At 43.3% G+C, this 19,561-nt stretch overlaps 1 protein-coding gene across 1 annotated transcript in view; it reads left to right on the forward strand.

Moving 5' to 3' along the window:
- Nucleotides 1–345: 345 nt before the first annotated feature.
- The window catches only part of myo1d (myosin 1D), a 78,215-nt gene continuing 58,999 nt past the window's right edge, over nt 346–19,561 (forward strand). Inside the window, exons 1-2 of the mRNA XM_084001842.1 lie at nt 346–783; nt 18,626–18,834. Of these exons, the coding sequence (XP_083857968.1) occupies nt 689–783; nt 18,626–18,834 (304 nt within the window). The 5' untranslated portion in view covers nt 346–688. The remainder of the gene's footprint in view (nt 784–18,625; nt 18,835–19,561) is intronic.

The raw sequence follows: 19,561 nt of genomic DNA on the forward strand, positions 1-19,561 counted from the left end.
AGATGTACATTTCATTCATATCCCATTCAGAAATGTAGTTTTTCCTTTTATGGTGACAGAGGGCATCATAAAAAAAACAACCCAGGCCAAAACATTACGTTTTGTGTGTGTTTTCTTTCCTCCGAGTGTTTTACAACTTAGAGGTGGCCCCGTCATCGCAGAAATATGTATCAGGAACAGTGGAGCTGTGGTCTCACCAAGTATTCGCCCCAGTCTGACCAGCACCTCTCCGCGGGGCGGGGAGAAGGGCGGGGGCGGGGAGAGCAAGAGGAGCCTCCAATCTGATTGGCGGATGGTCGGCCGGGGACGACAGGAGAGAAACTCCAGGAAAAGTGACGGAGCTGGCGCGCGATGGATCGGGAAGGCTGCGTTTTCTTTGGCGTAAAGGAGGAAACTTTTGTATGGACATGAGGATATTTTAGGATAACTTTCCATTTCTTCTAGAAGAGCCGAACTCGTGAGGGAGAAACGCATCAATTACTTTCGCTATTTATCGCTACGGTTTAAACAGTTTTCCTTCATCAAACACGAGTGAAATTACAGTTTGACGAATGAAAATGCGAACCGAGAGCACAGCTGACCACTGAGGAGAGGCGGGGTCCGCCTATGCGCACCTTTTGTCGGCACTTCAAAGCGAGTTGGTAAAACAGTTTTTTCCCCACGAACCGAAGAAGAAGAAGGTAGCAGCATGGCAGAGCACGAGAGCCTGGAGTATGGGAAAGCAGATTTTGTTCTTTTGGACAACGTGTCTCTGGAAGAGTTCATGGCGAACCTGAAACTCAGGTAAGACGTCCAGGTCTTCATAGCCGTCTGGCGTCACTTGACATGGCAACTCGTCATTGTTCAACAGGTGCATCATTCGGATGCTTCGTTTTTTAAATTCCCACGTCACACATTTGTGTGTATGTGCGCGTGTTGTCCCCGACTGCACCTGCAGCGATGATGTTGTTGTTGGCCTGATGCCACCGCATTTACCACATCCCTTCTTTCCACCAAACCGGTCATTTTCTCTCTAGAGACGCGCAGCGCGAGACTCCACCCGAGCCGCGCGCACACACACGCGCGCGCATGCAGCTCGTGAATGAGGACAGTAGTTGTGGGTTAACTTTACGTTTCTGCCAACTGCAGGGAAAGTGCAAACTGATCCCTTACAGAGCTTTTTAAAAGACATTAGCAGTGTAGATTTGCATTATCTCTGCTGGCCATCAGGGGGCGACTCCACTCTGATTGTATAGAAGTCTATGAGAAAATGACTTCTCTCTTGATGTATTATCTCAGTAAACATTGTAAACATGAGTTTATGCTCTCAATCTCTAGTTTAAAGTCTTCTTCAATCCAGCATGATGTTCATTTAGTACATTATGGTCCATTTAGAGTCCAACAGACCAGAAAGCAGGGGATGCTTTAGGGGCGGGGCTACACGCTGATTCACAGATCACTACCAAACTAATAGCTAAGATGACTTTAACACTTAGATGTAAAGTTGACCTTGAATCATGAAGCTGACTTTGTTATCAGCTTCACACCAGAATCCAGATGTTACTTTGTGTTTTTAATGGGATATATGCTGCGTTACCTCCTACAGCCCAGTCATTTGAATATATTTGTAATTTCTGATGTTTTATTTTGAGAATCATCAAAGTATACTACAACTATTCAACTGTATAAATGTGAAGCTGAAGCTGTCAGAGAGAAGAGGGTGGCAGCCATACAAGAATGCATGTTTCCTCGAGGACGAGGTCCTGGTCAGCGGTGTTTTCGTAGCCATACCTCTAGAATAGAGCCCGACCGATAAAGGATTTTGAAGGCCGATACTGATACAAATGTTTGTTGATTTAAAAATCTGATATTCCGATATATATCGGCCGATATTTTTTTTTCCAGAAACCTGTAACAAAACATTAACAGATTTCCCTAACATTAGTTATTTGTAGTTATTTATGAGTCTTCACTAAAATAATATGATAATGCAGTTTAAAAATAAACTTGTTTATTTTATTGTCAACGAAACAGAGGAACATCAAAATATATTAAAGTTCTGATAAATAAAATGTATAAAAATACAAACTTAAGATATAAAACTTAAAGTCCTTTGAACAAAAACACAATAACAGCAACAAACACAAAGTTACCAATATTAAAAAATTCTGTTAATTTCTATAAGGGTGTTTCGTCCGTTTTTTTATTTTATTTTTAAAGTATTCATTTTTCGGCCATTATAAATGCCGTTACTGATAGTTTGGAAAATGCCTAATATCGGCCGATAATATTGGCCTGCCGATATATCGGTCGGGCTCTACTCTAGAATTAGAGAAGTTGTGCTGGAGAGTCCAGACAAGAAGAGCTGAGCACCCAGACAGCACCGGCCCTCATTTCCCCACAACCCCCCCCCCTTCGGCCCGTTTGTTTCCCCTCCAACCAGACAGCTCAGCCTGGAGGTGGTGTGTGTTTGTGTGTGTGTGTGAGAGTGTGTGTGAGAGTGTGTGTGAGAGTGTGTGAGAGAGTGTGTGTGAGTGTGCAGATTGTTATTTGTAGAGGGTGTGACCGGCCAGGAGAGCTTCCTTTTCCCAGTAGTCTGAGGTTTGATGCAAGTGTGTTTAGCCGGGTGGGAGTGGACCACTTGAAGGAGGGATCCAGGAGCCACGAGGCATCTAATGGTCTCATTCGTCTTGGTACAGTTATCCAACACATGTCAGGCTGGCTGGCTGTACGCTACAGTACATGTCATTAAATGCCTGGCATCATCATGAAAAAGGCTTTCTGCACACTAAAGTTCAGCTCTCGGCCCACTTTTAAAAAAAGAGAGAGTGTATTTGCATTTTTTTTTTATTAGAGCTGAAGAAGCAAATAAAACACTTTGTGGGTAAGTAGCAAAAAAGCAGAAATCCCCACTTTTTATTTGGGGCGGGTCCAGAGCTGAGCTTTGCTGTGCAGTCAGCCGTCATTAGTGACTCCAGTTTCCTGAGTTTCACTGGCAACCCGCCTGAGTCACGATGTGTTGCAGGGGATTTCTACCTGTGCCATTAAAGAGGACTTTTTATGCTCCTTTTCAGGTTCCCACTCGAACATGTTTACATGCTTTAACGCAAAAAAAAACATTATTATTTTTCCCATCCTGGCTGTGCTGCACCAGCTTTTCTCAGCCTCTCTGCCCCTCCCTCCCAAAGAAACCCAGTCTGCTCGCTTGATCGTCAGCTGCTTTTTCTTTAGAAGTCCAAAGGATATTTACTTTTGTCTTCTTCAAGATTTGAATTGAGGCATCACTATCAGTTCAGAAGCAGAGTTTCTCTGCGAGAGAGGAACTCTCTGTGTTTTGAATTTAGGCTTTGACAACCTGGAGAACTTTTACATGCACAAACATCTATATAACACACTAAAGGGGGGCAGAAAAGCATAATGGGTCCTCTTTAAGCGCTTGCTACATGAGCAGGCAATCAAGTCCCCCAAGTGACTGCATGTGAGGCACGATTTGGAAAAGATTGCTCGTTTCCCCTCAGCGTGGCCAGACGTAGTTCAAATTGACATTTACTTTGTTTGACTTGAGGTTGAACCGAGTGGCCCAGAGAGCCTCCCAGTCTCTAAATAGAACCCAGCAGATGCCCAGTCTTTTATAGAGATGTCTGCTAGGATTAAAAAAAACCCTGCTAAAATTCCTGTCAGGGTCTTGGGAATTTGCCCGAATCGACCAGTCAGTTTGGCAGATAAGATTGTTATTTAGGCTGAAACTGCACCGCGCAGCCAAAACGTGTGTTTATGTAGGAGAATCAGCTGATTAGGAATGACGGGAAAGTACAGCGGGTTACAGACTGAAGGCAATTATAGCATCAAACAGCATTTTTTCATTGGTGATTGCTCTCAGATCCTCTAAATAGATGTTTAATTGATGCCCACTGGGATGTCAGGCAGCGTTGCGGAGGAGTTTCCCTACAAATAACAGAGATGCAGTCTTTGGACGGCGCGAGGACTCGAGCAGATATCTACCTCAACCTGTCAAAATACAGATAAAAATGGATAAAATAGTGATTACGGGAAGTGGTTTCACTTGCAAGGCCCGCTGCATGCTGTGGGTCTGGTGGTCCGGTAAGCCCACAGTGTTTGTGCCAGGCTCAGTTTTACTGTAGCTCGATGTCTTTATAAGGCAGCAGCGTTTTGTCGGCCCCTTTGGAATCCAGGAAAAAGCATTCCTGCTAAACTGCCGCGTGTTTCCCCAAATAATTACGGAAGCATTTCTTCAATCGGATGTCTGATATTTGGGATTTCACAAAGAACCTGACTGCAGCGCTGCACAACTCTTTGTGCCTTTTTGTGCAGTTTAATGAAGAAGAACTTGACGGAGTCTGAGCTTCACAGGACTGGATGTTTGTTTTCAGCTTGTTGGAGACGGGTGGGACTCGTATCCCACAGCAAAACACAAGGAGAGGCCCAAATATGTGCACTATTTGCAAGTCAGCTTCGCGACCGACGCCGACTAGATTCCCCAGATGTGATACGCTCTGCTAGACATAATAATTTCCCAGATTTATTCCTGAATAAGTGAAAATATCTTGGAAGCTCCTGTTTGGTCTGACTGTATGAACCGCCGCAAGTGATTTGACCTTTGCACCCATCTTTGGGGAGTTGACTTTGAACAGGAAGTCTCCAATAATATGGAGCAGGCCAACGGAGCAGGAAAGCTGGCATTCCCCCCCTTTTTTGCCTTTTTGCTCCTCGCATTTCATTGTTTCCTGCGGCGCCTCTTCATAGCGGAGCCGGGAATCCTGCGAGCCGAGCAGACGTCCTGCATGTTACTCCAAACTGTGGGCATATAATTCATAGGCAGCGCTGACACGTGCTCGTAAGAGTTTACGTAAGTCACGGTCCGAGGTGTTAAAGTTGTCACTCTATTCCTGGTGTTTCCTGGATTTGACCGCAGAGTTACAGGCAAATGATCCTCCTCTGGAACAATGATTCTCCTGTTTAACTGTGGAGTGGAGCAGAAGAGGTGTGGTGCAGAAAGGCACACACTCTTTCTCTTTCTCCTGCAGAATAATCAGAGGGATCAAAGTACCAGTGTGGCTCAGGTAGACAAACCTAAGGTCAGGGGTCAGACTTTGGACTCCTCTGGTGAAATATGGCTCAGCACACAACCTGGCCTCTCTCTTCCAGTGAAAGCACAGGTGATACTGAACACATTTAATTTGGCAGCTTATTCAAACAGAACCGCCCACGCAGCTGAATGGCGATGGCGTAGGTCACCACCGTGAGCTGAAAGTCACACAAACCTATGGATGCAGCGGTAGACCAGCCACTGCTGTGTGCTGCCAGGTCCAAATGACTGTTTTTATTTATTACAGCTGCAGTTCTCAGTCGGCAAGGTAAAGGAACGGTTTTCCATCGCTTTCTTCAAAGCCACCAGGCTCCATTGATAAAAACAGTCATTTTACCACGCAGAAGTTGCTGGTCTACCACCGGCTCTATCGGTACGTTTGTTTGCGTTCCCGTGTGATTTTGGATGCAAACTACCGTGGTGTCCACGGCGACACACATTCATGTATGTGTAGAACGTTTTCTAGAAGGGCTCATGGAGAATAGCGTTTTGGCACTAAAACATCTTTGGATTTGAATACATAAGAAAGCTACAGTATCATAATAACACTAATAATGACCCTTTCCTTTAAGGTTAAAGAATTGGCCTTTTTAGGCCAGGGTCCATCTCACATTTTTTTTTTCATGCCTGTTGTTCATTCCCTCTCTGGTAATAAAACCAAAGTCCACGTGCAGAACACAGTTCTGGCCGACTTATTCCTACCCGGCAGCAAAGATGAAGATAGGTGATACGGCAGCAGATGTCTCCTAAGAGTATTTAATCCCAACCCGCTTATTAAAGTTTCTTTTTTTCCCCTTGCAGCGGTGGCCAGAGTCTGGAAGAGAAATATTTATAGATGAACACTAAGATAGCCGGCGTTCTCCTGTTGGCTTCCTGCTCATTCGTCCTGACGCTGTTTCCCCTTCAGCCAGACCGGTGGCAACGGAGCATAATGTCAATTACAGTTATAGGCTTAGAGGAACAGGACCCGGGGGGAGGCAAAATATGCTTTTTTATGTCTTAGTAGGAGGGCTGGGTGATGAAACGATAGCGATAATTATCGCAATATAACTTTTTCTCTATAGAAATACAACACGGGACGATAAAATGTAAATATAAATCATTCCTTCCACATTTTGACAGACGAACAGCCAATGATAATGAGTATAGTGCTGTGCCGAACCAATCATGTGGCTGGAACAGAGTTGGAGACGAGGCTGTCATTCTGACGGATTCAAGGAATTCGCTAGTGTGGAGATATTTTTGATATTTAAAGTCCGACAAGGTAAAAAAACCAAGAGACACGCCGAAAAGCAACGGCCTTCATTTTCTCCTTCGTTTACATTTGAAAGCTGCTTGAATTCCTACTGAGGATATATAGTGTTTTTGGTCTATTTATTTGTGTTTGTTTCCCAAATATTTAAAACAGTTGGAATCTTTACAAAGGAAAAATTACAGTTAGTTTAGAGTTAGTTTTTAGTCCTTTTTATTTTATACCTAGAATTGAAATGTTCAACTTCAGAGAAAAAATAAATAATATTTAAACCAAAACTAACCTTGTCATATCTTCACATCTTACGAGTAAAAAGGAACCTTTAAGCTTGACAGAAATTCACATACATACATGTATCGATATCGACTGATATGAAAAAAAAAATGTTTTTCTCCCAGCCCTACAGTCAAAACTACACTCCCCGTTTGTGCTAATAATGAAGAAAGTTTCATAGAAGGCTTTTTGAGAACTGCCTCCGTAGACCCCGCTCCCCTTTTTAATCCAGCAGTTAAAAGTCCAGTCTCAACCACAAGAATTTCCATACAACCGTCTGTAATCTGAAACACATTACCATCCTTACATAAACAGGGCTGTGCTTGTGTAGCTTTATTCCCTCTAAAATAAGTTTGCCAGCTCACAGACACGTCTCCGTTTGTGGGACTCGCTGCCTGAGTTGGCAGGCGGGGTCGTGAGCAGGCCACTCCAGCCGTTTTATTCCGGTTTTGGTGCCTCTGTGTCAAAGTTTCATAGCCTTTTTAACCATTTACTCGTATCACCTCTTTTCACGTACACACATAATATATTTTGTCAAAGTGTGGGATTCAGAGCAGTTTTTATGTAAAGTTGTTATGGAGTGATGTTTACCTGAGCAGAGAAGGAAGTTGCTTTCCCTCCGTGTGTGTTGTTATCTGAGCTTTGTTGACGTGCTTTGACGCCTGTAATTTAAAATGTTCAAACTGACGCCTGGGGGGTCACCGTTCATCGGAGAGGATTTTTTCTTTTAGGTTTTCTTGGATATTTATATGTTTTTTTAATATCCTGGACTCACCCTGAAAGAAAGAAGATCTTCACCCATTACCATTGTTGCTGTCTCACTAGAGTTTGTTTGTTAGGCGTCATGTTAAAGCCGTCTGGCTCATGATTTAACAAGCAACCGCATCCTCTGTCTGCAACATTACACCCAGACACAACCACCCAGAAGCCTTGTTCGCCCACACACACACACACACACACACACACACACACACACACACACACACACACACACACACACACACACACACATATGATGCAACACTCTTATCTCCTATCTGAGCCTCATTCACTGAATTGTTTTTCGGGAATGGGTTTGCATGGCGTCATGCGTGGGAATCCCTAACGGTGCATGTGACTCAGACAGGCAATGTAGGCATACGGGCGTTTTCTTTGTGTGTGTGGGTGTATGTGTGTGTGGCCGCTGTGATGTCATTCTCAGCTTCCTCCAGTGTTGCATTGTTCTCTGGTCCACCTGTTGGAGCTGTGCCGCGGCGGGGGAGGGACAGTTTACTCACTTTCACAGCCAACGGCTCGCATCACTTCACACAGACACACACACACCAGTCTGGATTATTTACTCACTTGGCCAGGCACACTTATTATTTTAGCATGAATGCTCTTTAGGCAGTGGTGGAAAGCAGCTAAGTCCATTTATCTGACAGCCACAGTTACTCGCTGCTGTTCAAATTAAGAGTTTGTCTTCTAAAAAAACCCGATAAGCTGGTCATTTACAACACAAAACCCCTTTCAAAGGTGTGGTTTCCCCTCTAAAGAATTGGACTACATGAACCAGCTCCACCTCAAGTAGCTGAACTCTGACACAAGAAGGTTTATCAGCCACAGAGGCCGAGCACATTTTGCCGACAGTACTTTTAGTTAAGTAGACATTTAAATGCAGGACCTTTTACTTCATGAAGTATGTGTACACTGGCGTAGTGGCTCAGTACTTTGACTAACCGTAAGTAGAGGTTTGGAGCACTTCTTCCACCACTGTCTTTTTTTAAAGACACACAAGAACAAATTTTTCCTAATAAACCCTCGGCCTGCACGACAAAACTGCTATAGCAATAAAAATAACAAAAACAATAATAAAATTCTCTTGATATATTGCGATATTAAAAAACAGGAATACTCACCATACCCTTTTTTTTAGATTATTTTTGGGCCATTTATTTCGGGATAGAGAGATGCAATAAAGGGCCAAAGTTCGGACTCAAACTGGACCATGGTCAGGACTCGGTACATGGGCCTCCTTCTCAGATTTCCTGGCGTCTGTTTTCTACATTTTGAAGTTAAATGCATCAATCTGGTGCAAAACAATCATGTTGCGCTCTTGTAAACAATTGAATCAAAGTCGTGTGTTGTAGAAATGACACAGCAAACACCCACAACATGTGGTCAATGAGACGGGCTGCTTTCTCCAACACGGTAACGTGGAAGGCGCTCACTGAGGACGGTCCGCCTGGCGCACCCCCACAGACGAACAAGTGTACATTTTCGCTTCATGATGAACCACGAATGTGGGTAATTAATGGAAAATACTGGATTAGTCGTGTAAAATAAGAACCGTGAGAGATATTTTCCACCCTCCATCCATTTTTACCAACTCCGTCTATTCTTATGCTTTTATTCTTTGTCCGTCTGTTTTTGTGCTCTTCCCTGCCCTTCTTTTAGCCCTGAAATCCTAGTGCCTTCCTGAAATAATAGCATGTTGAGTAATGTCTGGTTCTTGTGGATAGCTTGAATTTCTCTCTCTCTCTCTCTGCAAATCCATCCAGTCATCCCTTTTCAGAGCCGAGCCCACTGTTAGTTTTACATCAGCTGCTTCTGGCACGAGTGTTAAAGCGTAAACAAGTTCTGCACCAGCCCGCCTTCATTTCACCAGAAGGGAATATAATTGCAGATTTATTCAGATTTTTAACCATCTCTGTATATGCATGTCTACAGTCCTACTGTGTGTGTGTGTGTGTGTGTGTGTGTGTGTGTGAGAGAAAGGAGGGTCTGTCACCTGATCTGCAGCCAGCCTGTTTACACATGGCTCCCATTTCCCATAAGTATCTGCCAGCCTCATGGGAACATCCTGCCGTGTGATGTGAATGGGAGGAAAAACACGCCACCGAGGTCCGTCCGAGTGCGGCCTTATGGCTTTGTTTACTTTTATAGTTGCTTGTTTGCTCCGTCGCCACAAATGAAGCATGCCACACACTGGCACGTTGCACATAAACAAGCCGAACAGGAAGCCCTGACGACATATTGGCATCAGCAGAAATGAAAGCTATGGAGATTTATAAATAAGTAAAAAAAAATTAAAAGCGTGTTTCCTGCCACTTTGTATGGAATGCTGAAACAGTTTCACTTTAATACCGATGCCTCCATATTACCTGTATAAATGAACGAGACCATGGGTGAGATACCGGCCCGCCGTGGACAGACCCAGATCCAGTCCTGGCCTGTCCCTGACCTGCAGTCAGAGCTCCGATCCAGGCCGCCACGCTGCTGGAAGCCCATGTTGTATTGCAGAGGAGCCTGCTGGAGGGAAGGGAAGCACAGGAAAACCAGATCCAGACTGTCAGAGCCTGCTGCAGGAAAATGAGCACTTTTCTAATGGGACTCTGGTGCCAGGCGAGTGCTGACATTTGCTAAACACAAACCATGAACTGTATACCTTGTATTTTTAATAGTACAGTTTAAATGAACGAAAGCAACCAAACCCGAAAGCCTCCTGCTGGTTTCTGATCAGATCTCGGTAGCTACGGTTGTTGAAGTCATGCGGCTTAACACAATGCAAATAAACACCAATGATGTTTTTTCTCTCAGAGTTGAATTTTTAATTAACTCCAGCTGCTTCTGCCAAAACGAGTTGGGTTGCCGAGCAACGCAAAAACAGTGAAAACCATAAACTCAGGTTAACAAAGATTACAGAGATCATACATCAAGGGAGAATTTTCTCATTGACTAACATGCAATCAGACTTCTATTTACAACCAGAGGAGTTGCCCCCTGATGGTTAGTAGAGAGAATGCATCTTTAAGGCACTTCACTTCTCAGAACGGGGTGTTGCCACCTTGTCATAAGATATTGTTTTTCAATTGCTTCAAAACTCTTTATTCAGGATCTTTGAAGCGTCGGTGTTAAGCATAATGTCTCCCCGCTCCAGCCTAGCAGGCCAGCTGTGTTTGTGAGCAGCGAAACTACCTCTTCAGATTTCAGGGGGAGATTGATGGAGGCCCGTGGGAGGGTGGATGTGTTACGTGTTGACGGCTGCGTCTCCTACAGACGGTCTGGGAGCTGCTGTTTAGCGCTAAGCAGGCTTTACAAAGCAGCGGAAAATCCCCCTAATGCAGAGCCCAGATGTCTGACGGCTGCAGACCACGAAGGAGGCCGCGGTCGCCCCGATCGGAGGAGAGAAAGGTGGAGCAGAGCGACGCAATGTGTAAAAGACGATCAGCGTGATGTTGAAACTAGAGTTGTTCCTACGGCCAAGTTTATTACCCACCAAGAAGTAAAGTCTGGCACAGAGAGATGATGAACGAGCCCAGCGACGAGCCAAGTTTACCCATCAATCAGCAGCACCTCATCTTCATTGCCTCTATGAGCTGTGTGTCATCCTGCTGTCTGCTCGGCTGCTCTGACGCATTCAATCCTTGAATCCAGTCGGGTTTTAGTGCACAAATTAAAGTTTTTTCCCTTTGAGTTTGTAATGGGAATTTTGGATGTTTGTACTTTATAATCAGAATATTTGTCAGGCTGACTCGATCCGCATCTCCTCATCTGACTGTTATGCTATGACGAAAATGAATGCCTGTTTGTAGATGATATGAACATGAGTGCCACATTGACATAAGATAATTTCAGGACTATGACGCCTGTGTTCTGTAAATCTTGACCTTGCCTGTACATCTTGTCTTTGTAAGATAGGACATGATCCGTCCTTTGGTTCCTCCTCCTTAAAAGGGAGACTGTTGTTGGACTCGGGGTCGTTCCTGCTGATTCTGAACCTTTGCATCAGAAGGCAGGGGTGACCCTCCTCTGCAGATGAGATTACTTAGTGGAATAAACCTCGGAGAAAAAGCTGATCCTGGTTGTTGATCTTTATTGGGCAGATTCATTTTTCCACAACAACTTTGATCTACTGCCTCCTCCACTTTATCTGGAGTTACTTTATAAAGGTCACCGTTATTATTCTGCCGGTTCGGTACGTTCTCTTCAGCCGGATGTCGAGCAAACGTCGGACTCGTGCAGAAGTCCAAGTCAGACCTTTACCTGCGTCCATCTCGACAGACCTCCACTGTGGTTCACTTTCCTGCACCTGGATCAGATCATATTCTCACCGCTATCCACACTATTGTTTCTGAGGAAACACCAGCCACCTCTACAAACGCCCAAACAATCCATACAAGAGGTAAAACGCCATCGGAGTTCAGTTAAAAGGGACTCGTAGCAGTCCTGAAGTCGGCTGCACTGGTTTGGACCAAGTGGGCGGGGGGGATTATAGCGGATTGTGGTGTAAAAAAAAAAACAACAACACTCTTTCTGATTGTCACAAACAACATGATGCCATTGCTGGTATTGACAGTTATGATGTAAATAATGAACCGTGCTATCAGTTAAAAGACAATAAAAAACAAACTAAACAAGACTCAGAGGAGCTGCTTGACTCTTAAAGGAGAATAGTGCTGGTCCACCTTAAATGTCAGTCCACCTTAAGTTGTTGCTTAATCCAAGGCTAACCCCCTTCACTTTGATTATCAGCTGGCCGACAACAAGACACGGGTAGCTTGTGTCTCCTCACGGGTGTTCAGGAGTTGTAGCATTTGTTCACAGATTAATTAAATCGCCCCACAATGCACTGCTGCATTCACGCTGTAAGGTTACTGCTGACTTCATAGTCACCGTCACATGCACACTGAAGTTACATCAGGATGTAGTAGATTGGTGGAAACCCTGACAGATTTTTGCACGCAGACACACAGCTGAGATCTTCACAGCTAAATGAATAGACGGTTTTGCATGAAAGCACCCTCAGAATCCCAGCATGCACCTGTCCCGTTCATCTCGTACAGTATCACTGCCTCACAGTTTGAAAAGATCTCAACTGGCCTGCTGGTGTTTGAAGGGCGAGGAGTCCCTCCCCCAGCAGCCGTGGGCGTAAGCCCAGAATCACGCTGCTGTGACACGAAACAAGAGCAGCGACGGTAATGAACTCGGAGATAAAAGTGGAACAGACACAGATTATCTCCCCACCCTTCATAATTCCTACAATGACCCTGAAGATCACACACATGATAATGACGACACGTGCTGGATCAACGTGGGCCGCGGATCGCAGGGTCCAGGAAAACAAGTGCATTTAAGTTTCTCTGCAGCCTTGAAATGCTGCTTTGAATTGAACGTTCAGTAGCTGACAGGCTGATAAAGTTATTAACAATGCAGCTTTTCACTTTTGGAATTGCACTGCATCTGTGCATTTATAATTCAAATGACAAACGTGCGTGTTGGAGACAGACAATTATAGAACATTGCATGATTACAGAAGTATTGTTCAGCCTCGGGGCAGAGATGTTGAGGGGGGCATTTTAGTCACATTTACCTCCTTATTAATTAATTTCTTTAGTTGAGGGGGCGGAGGGGGTTGTTGGTGAGAAAATGTCATAAATCTCTCACACTCCTCCCAAAGTTAACCATAAAAGACCCACCCAAACAAGATTGGAGACAGTGGTTGTGCTTGGCTTTGCTCTGTAATCACATCTGTGTGTGTGTGTGTGTGTGTGTGTGTGTGTGTGTGTGTGTGTGTGTGTGTGTGTGTGTGTGTGTGTGTGTGTGTGTGTGTGTGTGTGTGTGTGTGTGTGTGTGTGTGTGTGTGTGTGTGTGTGTGTGTGTGTGGCATTAGGGTGACAAAGACAAATCTTTGGAGTCACTTTTTAACATCTTTGCACAGTTGTGAGTTACGTGACTGAGCGATGGTGGATGGTGGAGTAGAGATGTTACTTGACTTGGACAAATTAAAGAGCAGACAAAAGAGTATTGAAAACATTTGAACACATCTGATTGGCTCGAACTAGGGCTCCAATTCACAATAATGATTTACATAGAATTTTTTTAAAGCAATAATTATAATTTTGCAAATCAAATTTACTCTGTACGAGTGTAAGAAGGGTGTCAAACAAATATTTACCATGTAAATGAATAGAGGAGTAACTTCCTTTGTTTACGTAGCTGGCTGTGTGAATGCTAGTGCATGTGAGTCCCACTGGTTAGCAATTGTTGCCATTGTTTGCCATGTTAACACCGTTAGCTGCTAGCCACCGGCTCAGCCAGGTTGGAGACAATCACTCATTCAAAGATTTACTTTGTTTTTCTGAATAACACTCCTTGTCCCTTTTTTTAGGCAAATCAAGTTAGCTGAAAATACAAGTGTAGTGAGATGGAGAGAGTTAACATAACGGTATAAAAACCCCAATAACATCCGCCATCAATACAACCCCTCTTTCTGTCCGTCTCACTTCCTGGCCTCCTTTTGGAAAGAGATCACAGGTTGGACCAGTCCGGACACACTTCCCCCTCACAGCTGGACGGAAGATGAAGTAGGATGAAGGATGATGAGGTTGCATCTCGGCTTCACATGGCCCGGTTCAGTCTGAAAACAGTGTTTGATAATTCAAATCTGATACCTCCATGTGGCTATAAATAATATTTCTAGGAGAAATCATGACTCGTGAGGTTCTCTAATCTCTGTCCCACGTGTGTTTAAATCCTCCCTAAATAAGAACAGATGGATCAGCCAACCTCGATCTCAGCTGACACAAACTGATTGTTTTTTTTTTCTCTTCTCCCATGTGGAAGGATGAAGGACACAAACGTGGAAGCTATTTATAAACTGAGGTGGAGGGTAACCACACCAGGGCACTTCTGGTCCGTTCTAAACTGTCTTTGTTTGTCCAACGTGTACCCACAATGCCACACTGACAATCCCAATTTCACATATGCTTGACTGATGGAATGAACTATTCAGGAGTAACGAGTTGCCCCGACATAATTCAGTTCAACGATACCCAGCCTGAACCCTGGGTGCAACATCAAGTGTAAATGCGACACATAGTTAACACCAGTCGGTGACCCCGCCAGGTTTCCCTTCAGCCCGAGTCCTGTACTCGTCATTGGCTGTATTTCCCTAACATGATGCAAGAATGAGGCGAATACGCAAAATGTGGACTGTTGTGCGACGGGTCTGCAAGGCTGCCTACAGATTGTCTGCAGACATTTTTTGTTTTTATCGGCCTCGTGAGCTCAGGCATTGGCCGATGCGGATCATCACAAAATGCCATTAAACCACTCATCCAAACTCCATTCAGAAAACAAGCATATTGAAAGTTATTTGCTTGTCTTCTAGCAGGTAGACCTAACAAACCATGACTTCAGACTTTTTACAAATCATCATCATAATGATGTTATTTCGACATCCTTTTTACCCTTTTAGTGCAATTAAATCACATTAAAATAGTTTATTTTGGTTTTACATCACTGTGGTAAACCAGCGATGTGTGTCTTGTTTGATGCAGTGAATACAGCTCAGTGAAATTCACCGAGCACCCTGGTTGACTACCAGGCGTATCTGGAAATTCACAAGTACAAAACAGCAACAGTGGTTATTTCAGCCATGATTGATGAAACATTGTCGATGTCTACACGGAGGTACATCTAGTGTGAGTGCCCCGAATAATAAAACGCATCTAATCCTGCGGTCAAACTCGGGTGAGTAAAACGTGAGGCGAGAATCCACTTCACATTTGGTGTGAACGACCTTTCAGCAACTCGGTCTGCGTTTCAGGCTGGAGTTCTGTCACATCGATGCAGAAATGTCGGTCCCCGATGATGCCGTCTCTGGACCGGCTCCGTGTCCGGTATGGAATAGCAGACCCTGTCACCGTCTGTCCATGCGTACCCAGCTGGGTAAACCATTGTTGACGATCCCCCAGAAGCTCCACATGTGGGTTAAGTGGGCAGCTCGCCACGGCATCTCGCACAAAGACCTGCGATTGACGTCTGAACAATGGAGCGGGCGCACAGCAGCCTCCTGACTGGGGGGGGGGGGGGCACAATGGGTCTGTTTCTGTAGCGCCAGTGTGTTAGCTTAGCGGCTCAGAGGAACTCGAGTGGAGCTGCTGATTATGTGCACTTCGTGACACTGACAGATGGGCTTGCTTTTTTTGTTCTTGGACCATGTTTGTATATATTGTAAATATATACATTATGTCGATTTTACTATTATATCTTAAAGTTTTTGAATGCATGCTGCAGAGGTTTTTGGATTTGTTCCCATGCATTCCTTGAGCTTGTTGCTGGCTTGACTTGTGAAAGGCATCGTGGTGAATATCACATTTGTGTGTCTCTGTCTGTCTTAAAACAATAGTCAGGTGCCGGCATTAACATTGAAACAGGTTTATGGCTTTGAATGTTTTGTTCATGCTGCCAATGGACGAATCCCTTTCTAATGTGCTTCCACTGTAAATGATGAGGAAAGAAATCCAACTTTTTCTGTGCAAAAATGCATTCAAACTTTAAGTCCTGACTAAAGTCCTTCTAAATTAACAACACTGATGGCAATTAAAGAATATTGAAAGGTTTAAGAGTCCACCTTAAAAACGTGCAGAAAACATGCAGGGTCTTTGTTCACTGTTCAGATTCCGGCCGTCCCACCCTGTCCAGGACACACGAACGCCTCGTGTCATTGTCAGCTGTGCCAGTTTGTGCGCAGCCCGACATACGGTGTGAATACGGGTCGATCCGAGCATGTGCCGCTTTATTGAGCTGAGCGTGGGCAGTTGTGGTAAAGCATTGTTGTTTCTGTGGTGCATGTAATTCAGCCAACTGAATTACACATATTTTAATAAATAATTACTTTTGAAGTAGTGACAAACTTGGGGAAAAGAGATGGGATGATGCAGAAGAAGTGATTCCATAATGTTTTATTTAGCTAGTTATTGTAGTTCTGCCAGCAAGTCGCCATTTCAGTTTAAAGGAACGATACCTCAGTATGTGGCGAGCAAACTATAAGCACTTGATTGATTTAATCTGGCGACTGCTTCAAACCCACAAGTCACAAACTGCTTTGCACGGGGGCCCATTAGGGCCAGTCCAGAGTAACGTGCTGTCATGGCCCGTTGGCAAGGCAGCGGCAGAGGTTTGGCAGCTGTGAAGAAAGAGGCCATTCTTCTGTGGATCCTCGTCCTCTTTGGAGAGGAAGGAAGTGAGGCGGGTGGAGCGAGAGAGAGAGAAGCTGAGAGGGAGTTTATTTGTGTAACGCTCATCAGGAGCAGCTATTACAAACTTAAGATGGACAACGTGGAACAAGAAGCACGTACAGTTAGCATTAGAGCTGGGGGACGATCAGATCTGATATTGAACAAAATGCAATGAGATTTCTGCTGAATAATTCTGAGTAATGTGGCTTTACAGAGAAGAAATGTTGGAACAGCCAGTTACTGGAGGTGTGAGTCTGCACCACCGATACTGTTTCACCTTGATGCAGCGCATCGCGTCCGAACCGGGGATGTGAACCGTTAACCCACCAGGAACATGTGTGACCTGTTGAGCGCTAATTCACGGCCTACATGTCAGCTAAGCTGCACAGAAAATCTACATAAAACTATAAACCCTTGTGACAGCTGGGAAACACCAGTTCAGTGTGATAATATGTGTTTTACTTTCCAGCAGCGTCAATATCTGATAACTCCTTTATGGAGGCTAATGTTTAGTTTGTTGGTTATAAAGTCCGGTGTTGTAATAACGAGGTGATATTGAGGAGCATATATTCACATTTTATACGGTTAATAAAAGTTGGATGACCCTGAATGACCCGTAGAGTCAGCAATTCTGTTGTATAATAATCAGTTATTTAATACGGGACGAGTACGCTATACTGAACGTGGTATCAGCTCTGCTTGTGTCACGATACCATCTCACTACAATTTATTCATGTTCTTTCAACTTCAAATGATGCAGTTTGTCAACGTCTCTTTTATCTTGTAAGATAAAGTTTTCACACTTCATCTTTGTTTTGACCAACTTTCTGCCAATCCCGCGGATGTTACTCATGATGTACCAGTAAAACTCAGCACCATCTAGTGGACTAAAAAAAAAACTGTTACATAAAGGTTTAACTTGTATTTGCCGTTTTAATCATTTAAACAACAAACGTCAAAATATGTATCGATGCCATATAGTCACACAAAATATCACAATATTATCTGCTAACCCTACAACTTACATTTCTATCTCGTTTCAACAATTGTTTGCTTCTGAGGTCGGATAAAGAACATGTAGTAAAAACTAATAATTATCTTTATTAATAAAATGAATCCTGGCAGAGTTAACTTAAGGACTAACTTTCAAGTAAAAGAAAACTAGAGAAAATCTTCTAAATAAATATAAATTAAATAAATTAATTAATAAATAATAAATAATAGAGTTGTAACGATTCATTCGATTAATCGATGAATCTATTGTCAGTCCTATAGATTCTACTAAATCGATCTGCTACAATAAATAAATAGAATGAATCGTTTTGGCTTCACCAATAATCGATATAAATGCATTTAATTGGATTAATCGTGATTCTTACTTATGATTAATGTTTTAATACGTTAAAGACACTCTCTCCCCTGCCAGCATGTAGTCTATTGAAAATGTTAAAAATAACTGAGCAATGTTTAATTACATTTTTGTATTCAGCATAAAATATTATGCAGGTTTACTTTTTTATCGAATAAATATGTTATTTTTTCACCTTTCAGAAGAATACAAATAGTCTCACTCGCATTATTGCATATTTATTTCATGGATATAGAATTTTGGTTACAAGTTACAGAATCGAATCGAATCGTTACAAAAAATAAAATAATCGTCCTTGAATCGAATCGCCAACTACTGTATCGTTAATCGAATCGAATCGCTGTGAAGCCAAAGATTCACACCCCTAATAAATAATAAAAAGAGGTTTGAGCAGCGTTTTATTTTTTATATGTTAAATAAACAAAATGTTTTAATAATGTTCATAGACGATCATTATTATTTATTCAAATTCATTTATCTAGATAGAATCTGTTTTAAAATTGGAAGTCTAATATCTTGAATGAACCCGGACATGGTTGTTTGTATGAAGTCTTCTAAATAAAGGATGTGACGTTTTTTTAACAGTAATGGCTGTTAATGAACGTGTTCACATATCGTGTTTGTCTGTCTGTTGCCTTCAGGTTCGAGAAGGGGCGGATCTACACCTACATCGGCGAGGTGGTGGTGTCCGTCAACCCGTACCGCGCCATGAACATCTACGGCCGCGACGTCGTGGAGCAGTACAAGGGCCGCGAGCTGTACGAGAGGCCGCCACACCTGTTCGCCATCGCCGACGCTGCTTACAAAGCCATGAAGAGGAGGAACAAAGACACGTGTATCGTCATCTCAGGTAACATGGGAAGTCCCCCCACCTGCATGGGTCGCACAGAGATGCCTTTCACTCTCTCGCACATTTTACAACTCACATGTCACTACAACTTACATATTTCTTTCATATTTCCTTATGTATAAATATATAAATAGTGACATAAATTCTCCTCAGTTTATAAAGCAATCCACCTTATTTTCTTCTGAAACAAACATCACAGGCTTTGTGGGAGCGTGGAAGAACTATTCACAGGATCAAGCGCCACTTAGTGGCCAGAAGGGGAACTGACTTTGGTTGCAGGTCTTTTACATTCAATCTGAACCCAAAGTCCTGCATCTCTTTGGAAACGGCTGAATGATGGTTCAAACTAGGGGAACTCAAACGTGTCTTTTGTGCAATAAAAATACACTTAAAATACCAAAAATCATAAATAAAGGGGGGAAAGAAGAATTTCTTTATATATACATACATACATATTATACATACATACAAACAACAAGTGCCCACGAGTAAGAATATTATTAAGAATATTGGAAACAATGCTCCACCTGCTCTACATCCTCTGTGCTGTGTTTTGGTCATGTGACTGTTGGTCTCAGCCGAGTCATTCGTGGCTCCCCAGTTGTGCCGTTGAGCCTAGAATAAAACTTTGACTGAGTTTTAAATGAGACGTGTTGCTGTTGTTTCAAGCTTAGATTTATTTACGTCTCCTGATGGAAGCTTTCGTCACGTGACGCGTTCAAGGACT

Source organism: Eutrigla gurnardus (assembly GCF_963514095.1).
Source record: "Eutrigla gurnardus genome assembly, chromosome: 22".
Taxonomy (NCBI): domain Eukaryota; kingdom Metazoa; phylum Chordata; class Actinopteri; order Perciformes; family Triglidae; genus Eutrigla; species Eutrigla gurnardus.